The sequence below is a fragment of the Natator depressus genome, chromosome 14 (genome assembly GCF_965152275.1).
Source record: "Natator depressus isolate rNatDep1 chromosome 14, rNatDep2.hap1, whole genome shotgun sequence".
NCBI classification, from domain to species: domain Eukaryota; kingdom Metazoa; phylum Chordata; order Testudines; family Cheloniidae; genus Natator; species Natator depressus.
The window spans coordinates 6,242,869-6,256,777 of record NC_134247.1 but is presented as its reverse complement, the minus strand read 5'-3'; the positions used below and the strand labels follow the sequence as shown (position 1 = coordinate 6,256,777).

At 43.1% G+C, this 13,909-nt stretch overlaps 1 protein-coding gene across 1 annotated transcript in view; it reads right to left on the bottom strand.

Annotated features, from left to right (window-relative positions):
• LOC141998288 (ABC-type organic anion transporter ABCA8-like) overlaps positions 1–13,201 on the bottom strand; it is a 58,787-nt gene extending 45,586 nt beyond the window's left edge. Inside the window, exons 1-6 of the mRNA XM_074971021.1 lie at positions 13,074–13,201; positions 10,364–10,470; positions 8,969–9,173; positions 8,156–8,326; positions 5,237–5,346; positions 2,550–2,776 (exon numbers count right to left, since the gene is read on the bottom strand). Of these exons, the coding sequence (XP_074827122.1) occupies positions 2,550–2,776; positions 5,237–5,346; positions 8,156–8,326; positions 8,969–9,173; positions 10,364–10,468 (818 nt within the window). The 5' untranslated portion in view covers positions 10,469–10,470; positions 13,074–13,201. The remainder of the gene's footprint in view (positions 1–2,549; positions 2,777–5,236; positions 5,347–8,155; positions 8,327–8,968; positions 9,174–10,363; positions 10,471–13,073) is intronic.
• Positions 13,202–13,909: the final 708 nt, after the last annotated feature.

The window sequence follows — 13,909 nt, the reverse complement described above, 5'->3', positions numbered from 1 at the left end:
ACTGCCAACTTACCATTTGCTTTCAATTTAGGTTTTAATAAAAAGGGGAGTTTCATGCCATGATAGAAATAGAAATATTTTTATGCAATTAAAAATAAATAAATGAATTATGTTTCTCTTTAATATATTTGTCCTCAAAACACCTATGTGAGGTAGAGCAGTGCAGTTATCCCCATTTCACAGATGGGGAACTGAGGCACAGAGGCTACACAGCTTAAGCAAGGTCATATAAACAGTCTGCGGCAGAGTAGAGAATCTAACCCATGTTTCCCAAGTCCTAGGCTATTGCCATGGCCATATACCAAGCTCAGATGGACAACTCATAAACACAAAGAACTGATTTTTTAAATGTGATAGGAGACAGTGCAGACTTAAAGCCCCAAGAATATGGGCAATATATGATCTCTAGTTTGCCCGTCAGATGGGGAGAATGTAAAATACACATCTTGAACGGACGTGAATCACTGTGCATCTATCAGCTTCCATCTTCCTCTGTTTACTGACCAGAATTTTATCTGGGATAATGATAGGAAGATTTTAAAACAGGGAAGACATCCTGGGAAAAATGTTCATTCTGACTGAGGCTATTCTTCCAGACCAAGAAGTTTCCACATTTCTCCCAGAATTTACAGGGTAAAAAACTGGCTCCATTGAAGTCAACAGATTTCAGATTTACCTTAATTTCTTTTAAAACTGGATGCTTTCCCGTAAACATGCATTTATTTTAGACAGCAATTTAAAAATTTTTGCACAATGTTTCTCTAAGCAAAAAGCGTGAAGTTCATTTTCCTAATGGCTACTCTTGCATTTCTGGGTTTTGTACAGTAAAGATTGATAAAATTGCTCATGCTTCCTAAACAAATGGCTATAAAAATATAACAAGGCACTCATGGAAGGGCCAAGGACAGAGGGGCAAGAGAGAAAATTTGCTGGAGGCTCAGACTTGAGCACAAATCACCATCTTCATGTTGGGATTTAGAGCAGGGTTTGACACCAACTTGGCAGAAGTCTTTAGGTATTCCTTCCCAGGCTGTTTTTCAAGTAGAAAGCTCCAAATTACACAAGGAGCAGCTATACACTATATTTCCTCAGAACTCCTGTCCTGATCTGGGGTCACTGTGTGTACCTGTATTGCTCACTCTTTTATGGGTAAGGCCCTATTTAAATTGCAGGATGGTCTTCAAATAATTGCAGTTGAGTTGTGGACAAGACTTGGAAAACCACGGAAAAGTAATAACGTAATTTGGAAAAGCCAGAGTAGTCCTATGTGTTCAAGAAAAATGTCCTGGAACAATATAAACACTCACGTGTTAGGTCATTGCCTGCTAATTATTTCTGATAACCAGACATTTGGCTGCAACTACATTACATTAGTTAAAAAAAAGTGACCGGTACAATATGAAATTCAGAAGACAAAAAATCTTAACACTATTGCTATAGAAATCGAGTCCAATCACTTTAGCCCTTTACATTTTACAGGCATTGAATGTTAGTGCATATTCAAAATTATGAATATGAATATTATTGTTGCATATTCAAAATTATGCAAAATTGTGGACTGTGCAAAGTTAGCGAATTAAAATCAAAATTGCCGTGGAAGCCTAATATTGCGGGATCTGCGATAAGGACGTTACTTATGGGCATAACCCATCCTCCCTATAAGGTGCTGAGCCTAAATACTATGGTGAATTTGTGTATAATTACACAGTTCCCAGCTGGGAGGGTCTGCCTGAACGGACACTGAACCCTGGCTGGAAATTACCAGGCCATTGTCTAGCTCAGTGGGGTCTCCTCTATGGGACACTCCTGGGTTAGAGAACGGTAATGCCTCGGGGCTCGCAGAAGGGGGCACTGAAAGATCCATACACCCCGTCACAGAGCGGTACCGCAAATACCATTCAGTAGCAAAACGAAATCAGTCTGCACTATTACTGACTATAATGGACACACATTGGCTTCAATGACCAAGTTAGAACACGTTGAAATGTTTTGAATCCTGAACATTTGAATGTAGGGAAAATGTGCAGGGGGTTGGGGTGGGGGGAAGAGGAGGAAAGAGTCCCTGAATTTTCTTTTTGGACCCATTCTAATGGAATTCCTCTGAAAGACAGTTTGGCCCCCTGTCCTTGTATTTAAGGCTCAATTCTGCATTATGATCTGTGGAAGGACTGCTTTGCCTCCACCGATTACAATGCAAGATCTACACCTTTCACATAAAGCAGAGAAAAACAAGCAGCCATTCAACTATGTCACGACAAACTAAAGGCTCTCAATTTGCTTTGGCTACTTCCATTGACTCTCATACATTGTGCAGCTGACTGGTAATTCTGATGCACTGCCTATATTTAGCAGCTTCCTTTGGCAACATGGATTACACCTGGGCTTAATTTACGTTCTCAGGTTTTGCAAATGGAGAGGACACATCTTGCTCACCCAGCAGAATTTCCCAGCTTCTTACAGTTTACTTTAAACACATGGCTGCATCGGTGAGATATTAATTCACCAGTTGATTTATCTGCCATACATAGTTAAGTGGGCATTTCACACACCAGAAGGCTAAATCCTGGAGCGCCATCATCTTCATCAGCTCCTTAAACTTCCTCCTTTCTTTTGCCACATTGAGTGACATAAAGTATATGAGTGGAGAGAATGCCACTGCAGTGCAGACAACCAAAACGTCATAGTTAATGCCTTCTGCAACACGAAAGGGAGGTATCCTCATCTGTACAGCAGTGACTGATTGCAGCTCTTCCATCACTGAGTGGTTTGATGCAACCTAAAATACAAAACAAGTAACCAATTAGTTTAATTTGACAAGATCCCAGATTTTTAGGGACATTTTGTCAATGATCCTTGGCTGTGGGAGCTGGATTTGAGCACTCTCACTGTAAACTTCTCCATCGGAATTAAGGAAAGATGAGAAAAGGGCAACCTAATTCACTCTCTACACAAACACTCACTGATGCCCGAGCTCACACCTGCACTCCAGACCCTGAAGCTGCAGCTGTAAAGAGGATGATAGGAGCCACGTGGAAAACATTCCAATCACCAGCAAGAAAACCCCCATGTTTCTCGCTGTTTTCCAAAGCAGCAAACATTTTCACTCTAGCCTTATGGCACAGGGTGTATCTGTATGGCAGGCATTTTTTTTTTTCACAAAGTGTTAAGCTCTCATTTTGACACAAGAGGAGTGACGTTCACTCGCTGGAGCACTGGTGGTAGCGGCGGGATGGTTTTCTCGGAAGGGCAGCGTTCAGGGTGTTATTTCCAGCAGTGAGTTGCTTTAATGTGGAGACAGTGTGGCCTGGTGGACAGACAGAACATTAGACTGTGATTCAGCCTGCTTGGTGAACTTGGGGAAGTCACTTCATCTCTCAGTTTCCCCATCTGTAAAATGGGGCTAGCGAGAGTGACCTCCTCTGTAAAATGCTTTAAGATCTCCTGATGAAAAGTGCCGTATAAACGCTAGGTATTATGAACAGGGTGCCGCACACAAAGATAGTCCAGTTATGCCTCCCTCCGTGCAGCTACACTAGATTTGGAGAAGATGCCAGGGTGCCGTACTTTGGCTGCAAATGCTAGCGTGCAGGAATGCAGTGGAGGGTGGCTTGCTCTGTTGCGTGCCTTTGTTGAGCTGAGGCAGATTCATGCCCTCATGCGCTGCATACTGGCAAGAGAGCAGGTGACACCCTTCCAACAGGTAGAGTAAGAGTCAACGTTGACTGTGCACCACTGGAGCCATGATGACTTCGACAGTCAGACTGTAACTGCTGGAAGGCAGTGGGGTCTGGAGGAATGTGCGCAGGTTTAGGAAACAGGCAGTCATGGGTTTTAATTCTGGCTATACCACCGAATCTCTGTCTCCCTCAACACTAAGGGGATAATGATCCTCATGGGGGTGTTATAAGAATTAATGGCTTGTACACTGGGTTTACAATGTAGAGTGCTAGATAAATACAATGAATATTTAACTACTGCAGCTGGGGTGCAAATGCAAGCACTTTCCACCAGCTCGCCATACTGCTCTAAGAAATGATCTGTTTATTTTAGGTACTTATAGGGCTCCCATCATGGTAGTATCTGAGCTCCTCAAAGTCTTTTAATATATGTGAGGTAGAGAAGTGCTATTAATTCCATTTTACAGATGGGGAACTTAGTCACAGTGAGGCTAACTGACTTGTCCAAGGTTACACAGGAAGCTTGCGGCGGAGATGGGAATCACACCTGGTCTCCAGCACCCCAGACTAGTGCCTTAACCACTGGGCCCTCCTTCCTTTCACAGCATTTGTGCGATTCAGCACTTGAACAAATTATGGTAGACTTATGGACACCCTATTTGGTGTGCTCAGTATTTTTGCATGGATAGAAACAGAGAAAAATAGGGCTGGAAGGGAACTCAGAAGGTTATCTAGTACATCCCCCTGTGTTGAGAATGGATTAAATATATTTAGACCATCCCTGACAAGTGTTTATCTAACCTGTTCTTAAAAACCTCCACTGACGTAGATTTCACAACCTTTCTTGGTAACCCTATTCCAGTGCTTAGAAGTACTCAGTAGTTAGAAAGTTTTTCCTGTTATCTAACTTAAATCTCTCTTGCTGCAGTTTTTCAACCAGTTATTTACACACCTTAGAGTGATTTCATCTAGGCTATATTTCCCTAGTTTTGTCAGGCAAATGTCATGTGAGACTGTGTCAAAAGCCTCGCTAAAATCAAGATATATCACATCTACTGCTTCCCCCTATCCACTAGGCCTGTAATGCTGTCAAAGAAGGGAAAGAGGTTGCTTTGGCATGATTTGTTCTTGATAGATCCATGCTGGTTATTACTTATGACCCTATGATCCTCTTGGTGCTTACACACCGATTGTTTAATAATTAGTTCCAGTATCTTTCCAGGTATCAAAATGAGGCTGATTGGTCTATAATTCCCTGGGTCCTCTTTGTTCACTTTTTAAAGGTATGTACTTTGTTTGCCCTTCTCCATTCCTCTGGACCCTCACCTGCCCTCCATGAATTCTCAAAGATAATTGCTAGTGGTTCTGAGACTGCTTCAGTTGTTTCCTTAAGAACCTGAGAGTGAATTTCATCAAGCCCCGCTGATGTGAATACATCTAATTTCTCTAAAAAGCTCCATCTACATGTAAAGTATTTGGTCAGAGATATTCTTTGGTTAGGTCCAATACTAATAATCTGGCTAAAATGAACTGACTTTCAAGCTCCTGGCTCTACTTACTTGAATGATAGCAGCGTCAATGTTTGCTTGCAGGGAAACAAATCCTGAAGTCCACTGTTGACTAACAGCACAAGTGATGTCGTCATAAAATATGGAGCCAGAGCAGCTGCCTAGAGGAAAGATTTTTTTAAAAAGCAAATAGTATTGTGGGGGGGGGGTACATGACACAGAGGATTAGGGAAGTGGAGCCTATCACCTGTAGGTCCTCCAATTAGACTGTAGTCTGTGGCTGAAATCCTGACCCTGCTGAAGTTAATGGCAAAAATTCCTATCGACTTCGGTGGGTTTCACTGGAGGTCAATAGTGCCTGAGAGTCATTTCCATATCATGGGCATTGAGTGGTCATTACGCAATGATTTCGGGGAGTCTTAGTGCAATAGCTAGTACGGTAGGTACACACTACCAAAGCACCCTTACAATGGGCAGAAAAGCACTAACAACTTGAAAATATATGGTTCAGTTAGGAGGGCCAGAGTCACCCATTTGAAAATGACCAGGACATGAAGTTAGCACTGTACTCTTCCAATACCCAGGACAGGCAGGTCCCAGGCCATATCTACACTGCGGGCATTACAGCCCATGAAAAATCCACACTGCTAAGCACCATAGTTATGCTGACCTAACCTTTGACATAGACGCAGCTAGGTCAATGGAAGAATGCTCTTGTCAACCTACCTACCTTTGGCTGGGGAGGTGGAGTGACTGAAAAAAACCTTCTCTTTCTGTAGGCTGCATCTACACTACAGGGTTACTGCAACATAAGCTAAGACACCGTAGCTATATGCTGCTGTAGTGCCCAGAGAGTAGACATTGGCTTACATTCAGTGCATTTTCTGGGAATGTTTATGTTTTGTTTTGGAGATGGCTGCTGCAGAAGTTTGGAAGCCTGGCTTCTTCTGGGCATAAGAAATTAACCAGGTGCATCTCTTTTCAGGAAAAGCTTTATTCCAGACAGATTGTGTTTAGTGGCTTGAAAGACGAAGGGAGGAAGCCATAGCATATCTTTAGGGTGGGGATGAATGGGATGGAACAAAAGTAGAATAATACCCAGATCTAAGTGGTAAAGAGGAAAAAAAAATTCAGTTAGAAGGTCAGAAGTTGTAGTGTTGTTCTGTGAGGACAGAACTGCAAGGTCTTTGAACTGATTGCTACAAGGAAGGCCACTGGAGTGGATAAGAAAAACAAGGCTCACAATAGCAAGGCGTATCCCTTTAAATAGAGTCTGCCTGTTTGCCCCACAGATTCTACCTGTTTCCACAGAGCTAGCAGACTCTGAAAACGCTTTCCCCAAGGAACAAGGCTTTGGATGGTCACAAAGTCTGAGGCCATGTTTTCAGAGGAGCTCAACACACAGCAGTCACTCTGGGAAACAACGGATGCTGAGCACTCTGGAAATTCTGGGCACTGGTGCTCATAGGCTCCCAAAGCACTGGGTGCTAGCTCATCAAAGGGTTCAGGAAAGATCACAGCATTCAGGGATGTGAGAGATCCTGCTGACTTCCAGAATGGCAGGGTTGGGGGGTTTGCTCCCTGCCAGAGGAAGAGAGGCTGTAAATGCTGGTGGATAAAGGTGCACCTGCCTCCTCCACAAAATGCCTCGTCACTAATGTTCATTAAAGTGCAGGCTGCCAGGGCTGAACGGAGGGCGGGGAGGAAAGCAGGAGATATGGGAGAGAGGAAAAGCCCTCTGCCAGACCATAGTCTAAGGCAATCCCATTGTCCCATGAGAATTCCACAGGACTTAACCAGTGGTGCAAGTAGAAATCATTTCTTGCTGGTATGCTGCACTCATGGGAAGGGACACAAGGCGGGGGGGGGGAACATGTGACCTCTCCATGTGATCCCCCAGGTGACTTGTGCCCAGTCCGGGGCCCCCGCGCTGTCCCTGTCCCTTCCCCATGATCCACATCCATCCCACCTTACCGGTGGCGGGGCTCTGTCCTCCTCCTGCTGCACCAGAGACTTCTGCTGTACAGACCCCAGGCAGGAGGACTCAGGAGACGCAGCTGTGTGGAAGGGCGGGGGCAGGACCATACCACCATGCTTGCACCACCGGGGCTTACAGAACACTGGGTTTGTGAGGCAGTTCCTGGCCGAAAATTTTCCAGGGGAATGTTTTTCAGCCAGAAAACGTCAATTTGTCAACGTCAACATTGTGGGGGAAAATGTGTCATTTTTTGATGAAATTTCATTCAGGAAGAAAGTGCTTCAATAAGGTCCTTATTGGTGTTTTATTTTGAAACAACTTCTTGTTTCTAAATATGTTATTTATTTCATATTATGCCAATTACAATACTTATTTACCAAACCCAGAAGCAAACCTGTTACTAGTTAGAACATCAATTACCAAATGAGCAAACCAATTACCAGTTAGAAGGCCAATTTTCAATTATAATACCAATTATTTTCTTTTCAATTATAAATTTTAAAAAATTAAACTCTAATTCTGAAATAAAATAAAAAAATAAAATATTTTTAAAAATTTAAACAGAAACAAAACATTTCAAATGAGCCAAAACAATCCCCCTGCCCAAATTCGGTTTTGTGAGAAATTTTGAAATTTCAGCTTTTCATTCCAATGGAGAAAGTTTTTTTGTTTTTTAAATATCAGAATTTTCCATAGAACAGAATTCTGAGTCCCAAACAGATCTATTCCTGAGTATACTGAGTGGGTGCCATTGGGTGCTGAAACTTTGACCAAGTTATCTACTTCTGTGAATGCCTAGAGTCACCCAACAATCCATTCCAAGTAGACAGATATCCCATATACAAGAATCAATATTAGAAAATAGTTGTTTGAACACTAATTTTATACCTACATACATTTTAATCTCACTTCGACCGTTATAATTTGGGATTAAATTGAAAGATTAAAATTATTAAAATTCACAATTATTTGTGTTAAACGGGAAAAATCACCTGAATGATGATCCATATTGTCCCTTTGCAAATGGAATTCAGAATGCCAATGGGAAGCTAACTCATAAGAGAAAGCGTCATTAAATTTAACTTCTATAAATTCATAGAATGCCAGAGTACTGTTTTCCAGCTCTGTTTGTTCTCCAGTGTTCTCTCCAACAATATGTACATCTGTGATATATAAGAAAAATAAATGCGCATGTTTACAACTATTGTCTACCAAAACATTAGATGACTGTCACTTTTATGACAAGCAAAATAAACCATCAAAACTAGGGAAGAACAGAGTCACTTTGTCTAATGTTAAGTGGACTTCAAAATCGTGAGTCAGGAACTTTAACTTGAAAGTTAAGACAGCATTTCGTTCAAGAGAGGAGTGAAAAACAAATATGTAGCAACGGCTAAAAAACAGAAGCAGAGAGAGCCAGAAGAAAAAAAAACATAATGAAAAATGAATGTAGAGATCCCGAGGCCAATGGAGTAAGTTAAAGCAGCCCCAAGGCTGCTCTTAAAAAAACATATACCGCAGTGCAGACTGGCCATCAGAACTGGCACCAGACCAGGCCATAACTGGCACCCTAGCGTCCCCCACATCCTCTCTTCTGCACTGAGTGGCATATGGCCATAAGAGAGACTCTTCCCCATGATATTCATTCACACCACACAGGTGGACTGGCACTAGCATCCTCTGGCATTAGAGATTAATATCTAACGAATATTCAGTACAAGCAAAATACACCTTTTAATAAAAAGTCTCCTGAAATACAGGAAATGTAAACAACAACAGTGTAATAAAGTTAGGAGAGAACGCACTCTTCAAAAAGGAATCAGAAGCCACATGCTGCATTATTTGCCTGGTAGTATGCGTCACTGGTGTATACTGAATTCCATAACTGCGAGAATTAAACTTATCTGCACGCCCAAAGTCAGCTGAAGGTGTTGCTGGGTATCGCATATACCAACCACTAATTATATCCAGATACAATATGAGGGGAATCAGTAGTGAGAGGACCAATTCCTAAGGAGAAAAAAAATTGAAGCAAATTAGAAGTTGGTAGCACATCTGCAAATCACCTGACCAGCAACCATACTGCCCTGTAGAAGGAGCTTATCCCATTGTAGGGTTTTGGTATACACTTTGGGAGAGCAGCTCCTAACTGAATGACCTTACATACTTGCATATTTGTTATGCAAACTCCGCCCCTTGGCTGTGCTGTGAAGCATGCAGTCAAAGCTCAAGTGCCTTCATCCTGTCAAGAAGTGAGAGCATTTAGAATGGCAATTTCTGACTTTGCTTAAGCACTTTTGGAACAATTGATGAGTAAGCGTTGACCCATACAGTTATACCTGATACCCTCCCAGCCACAACCTCAGTTAGCCAATTTAATGATGCCAAGGATGTAACTTTTTATAATACTATGCCATTTTTTTCTGTTCAGCTTCTGTTGAGTAGAAATGACATACAGATCCAATCCTACACAGAGGGATGGGAGTAGGGTGAGCAGAGGGCAAGTGTGAAAAATCGGGACAGAGGGTGGGGAGGTAATAGGAGCCTATATAAGAAAAAGCCCCCAAAACCGGGACTGTCCATATAAAATCGGGACATCTGGTCACCCTAGATGGGACGTCAAAGGTTTGGGGCCCCATCTCTGCCAGAGAGTGCATTTCGGGTTCTCTCAGTCTTGCACACTTTCTTGAGCATTAAATTCACAGACTTTTTTCTTTTTAAGCAGAGAACAGCCTGGTAATGAGACCAACCAAATGGTCAATGAAATGCAAAGAGCACTGAGAGTGTCAATAGCAACTGAAGAGTGAGAGCTGGACTCTGCCTTCATGGCACTGGACCATGTCGCAGGTCATGCAGAGCTTCAGATCCAGATCGTCAAAGGTATTTAGGCACCTGACTCCCACTGAAACCAGTGGGAGCCAGATGCCTCAGTACCGTTGGGGATCTGGGCCGCAGTGTTTGAGGGGAGCACAACGCTTCCTAGAAGTTCCTGGTGTGCAGCTGTAGCTTCACCATTGCACCACACATGAGGATACTTTCCCCTCATTGCTTGCTACAGATGGGAAGGTGGGGCTTTGTTCTGCCTCTGACCTGTCCTCTTTGGCTGGTGCAGTCTGGCTCTGTGACTGCTGCCTGTTGTACGAGTTCTCCGGTGAAGCCCAGCCCCAACCTCAGAACAAACCCCAGCTCTTCTGACTTGCCTGTAAACTCTGCTTTTTCTTCCTCCATTTCACCAGTATATGCTTTAATAGCAGAGCCCCGGTTTGTTGACACACACTGATCTCTCGCTGACATCTAGGAAGCATTTCTGGAATGGGGTGAGAGAGAGTGAGAGGTTTTTTTTCTATTAGTGCAACTGAACGGAGCGCTTTGTGTGGTGTGTGGGAGGGGGCAGGTCATCTGTGATGGGTCTTTTGGAGCATCTGGATTTCATTTCATGTGTCTGTCATCCATATGTCTCATAAAGGGAAACTCATATCCCCTTTCCTCCTGGTGGCAGGCATTAGCTCATCTTATTTTCAGCTGTAATGCCAAACGCTTACACGAAACAAGACTATTTAGTGGATTGTCCTTTTTTTTTAGATGTATGTGTGGGAGAGTCAGTGCATTGATCTGCTATTTGCTGTTAAGGACTTGAGAGAGATTACTGGGAATGTGCCAATAAGTTATAATTAATATGGAGTAAAATTCATGATAAGATGATAAAGGGAAAACACACCTTCCATCTCTTTACATGAGTTAAATGCTTTAGAATTACCACCACCTTCCTTTAGGACAAATGCCCAGAGCAGATGGAAAATGTACACATTGGGCTGAAAGCCTACTATGATGTGGCTGTAAGTTCCAATAAACCTCTGCATCATATAAGTGACTAGGACCCAGATCCTCAAAGGTATTTAGGTTCCTAACTTCCATTCATTTCCAATGGAGCCTAAATACCTTTCAAGATCTGGGTCTAGGGAACCCCCTAAACTCGTTTATCCAGGACAAAGGACATAGAAATGAATAACTTTAATACACACAAAACAGTGAGGATAGCTCTGTAAACATCTTTATTTGGGGTACCTATCTGCTCCGATGATCATCTAGTGATGTCAAAGAAATCAAAAGGCAGCTAAAGTGAACCTAGCTAAGTTGTGTGTTGTGAATTTTCAGACTAGCTACGACTTATAAACAACTTAGTTTGTTTATAATATGTATCTCTCTCTCTCTAGCCTTAATAAAAACTTGCTTCAATTTAGCCAGTTGTGGCCTTGGAATGTTGTTCTGGAGAATTCCAGCATAGACTGTCCTGGAAAGAGGAAACCCTCCTTAGAAAACAGGGTATCTGAAAACTCACTCATCTTGGGTTCTTGGTGAAAAAGGAACATACTAAAGGAGACCTCTCACAGAAGCAGCTGTGGTTTTGGTGGACAGGAGGGAGGTACTTATCAGCCACAGATATGCAGTGGGTTCGAAAGCCCCAGAGTTCGAAAGTTTATCTGCAGAGTTTTATCTCCCAACCTGGGTGGAAAAGCGGGGGGTTAAGTGTAAGGGGCACCTTACACTTCCACTGAATTCAGCATACCTCAGGAGGTACACTCAGCACTAGAGCTGGTTGGAAATTTGCACTGCCCACCCTCAAAAAAAGTTTCAAGTTTGCAGTGAAAAATCAACATCAGCAACATTTCAGCTGAAAACTGAACATTTCCATTTGGAAATGCTACCGCAGTGCCTCAAGGGAGTTGCCATTTAGGTGCCTCATGGCCTCATTCTCCTCTGTGGGCCAGGCTCCTTAAGGCTACATCTTCACAAAGCACCATAGGCCCCCCTTGTGGAGAGCTGTGATGGTGCTTTGTGGGAGTTCCTGGCCCTGGTGCATCATGGGAGATGTTAGTCCAGTTGGGGAACCCACTCCATAGAGGAAAACGGGGACATGAGGCACTCAAACTTCAACTCCCAGAAGGCATCACAGTGGCATATCCAAATTAAAAATTTTGGGTATTTGAGAGTTTAACACAAAGCTGACCTTTTTCGCAGACAGCCGTTTGTGAAGTTTTTGTGGAAAAATTGTTTAGCCGAAAGTCTAATTTTCCAACAAACAATAGTGTTGCTCAGCCTGACTCAGCACTTTGCAGCACATACAGCTGATCGGGGAAACCCAGCTTCAAGAATCAAAACTGACTCCTGAGAGGAGCCGTCTGCTAATGTCAGGCTACCAGCAGAACTTCAAACTAGACTTGGTCGGGTTAACAATTGTCGTGTCCCACAAAACTTTTCAGAATTTTAATTTTTTTCCTGTTTTGACTCAGGAAGAAACCAAAACCTTTCAAAGATTTTCATGAAAAAAGAGAGACCACCCACCTCCAAATAGCCAATCGATTGGTGATTAGGGCAGTCCACAGGGAGGTGGGAGACCCAGGTTCAGGTACCTACTTGGCCATTCTCTGACATCCCAGGTGACTGTCCTGACCACCAAGACAGTGGCTATTCTGGAGTGGGTCTCTCTCAAGCTTTCCTGTTGAAGCTATTCTACTTTGTATAACTATTCATCAGGGCTCGAATTGGAACCTGGGTCTCCCATGGCCCATGTGAATCCCTAACCACCAGGCTATTGGCTGGTCTGGTGTGCAACTCTCTCTGGTTTTGCCCAGAAATTCCATCCAGGACCCGAGGAACCTTTCCCAACAAAAGTTTTAAAGTCAACACTGGTACACCTCTATGAAAAGTTCCAGTTTCAACAAATTGGCATTTTCTGATGAAAAACCGTTTGGTCAAAAATGTCCCAACCAGCTGTACATCAAACAAGACATGCCTGAGCAAAATCATTTGCAGTGTCAGTAAGCACTGAAGACTGTATAGAGGGAAGAGCACTAATAGAATGATAGGAGCTCAGACAGCATAGAATCAGACAGGCAGAAATAAACTCACCTTCACAAAAGCCTTCGGAGAAAGGAAGCTGGGACACTTGGAAAAGTCTGCGAAGATAGTGAAACACTCTCCTTGTTTCCCTGCACAGTGGTTTTGATGCCAGCTGGATGAACTAGTTATTCAGAATAGTCACTGAAAGGGAACAGCGTCCTTTTAACTGTCATGCTGCCAAAATGCTCTGTTCATGTGACCATTTCCCCCGTATTTCTCAATTGTTTTCTCCCTCCCCTTCCCTTACTACCAGTTCTCCTAGCTAGCAGTACTGCAGCTATACTCATAATATTGCAAACAAGCTTAGCAAGGGAGAGCACTCCCAGGAAAGTTACAGTCTAAAATTTCTTAGAACTTCGCCTCTGCACCTTTCAGCTTAAATGAAAGATGGACAAAGGTCAAAGCCCAAAAATCTGGTCTGAGAAAGCAACAAGTAAATATGAGCTTGATCCTGTGAGATGCTGAGCACTTCTTTGGGAATGCTTAGTGACCTCAGCTCCCGCTGAATTCAGTGGTGTTTGACAGAACTCAGAAGCATGCAGGATTGGGCCCTATGCAAATAGAAAACCTTGTTGTGGGGGAGGGGAATACTGAGGGTTGAATTCATCCCTGGGCCAGAGCTGAGTTCAGTAAAGAAACTGCAGGGGGTGGGGGGGAAAAGAGTGTGAAGAGGTGCCTTTATGCCACCTTTGCTCCTGCTCCAAACTGAGGGCTTCTGGGGGCTGTACCTGTCCCTGGCATAGGTTAGAGCAGTCTGGAAAATTGTCCTAGCTTGCACTTAGTTGGCAACTGCCACAATAAGTTATTGTGGCCTCCAGGAATATCTTGGGCTATAGGAATGCCCC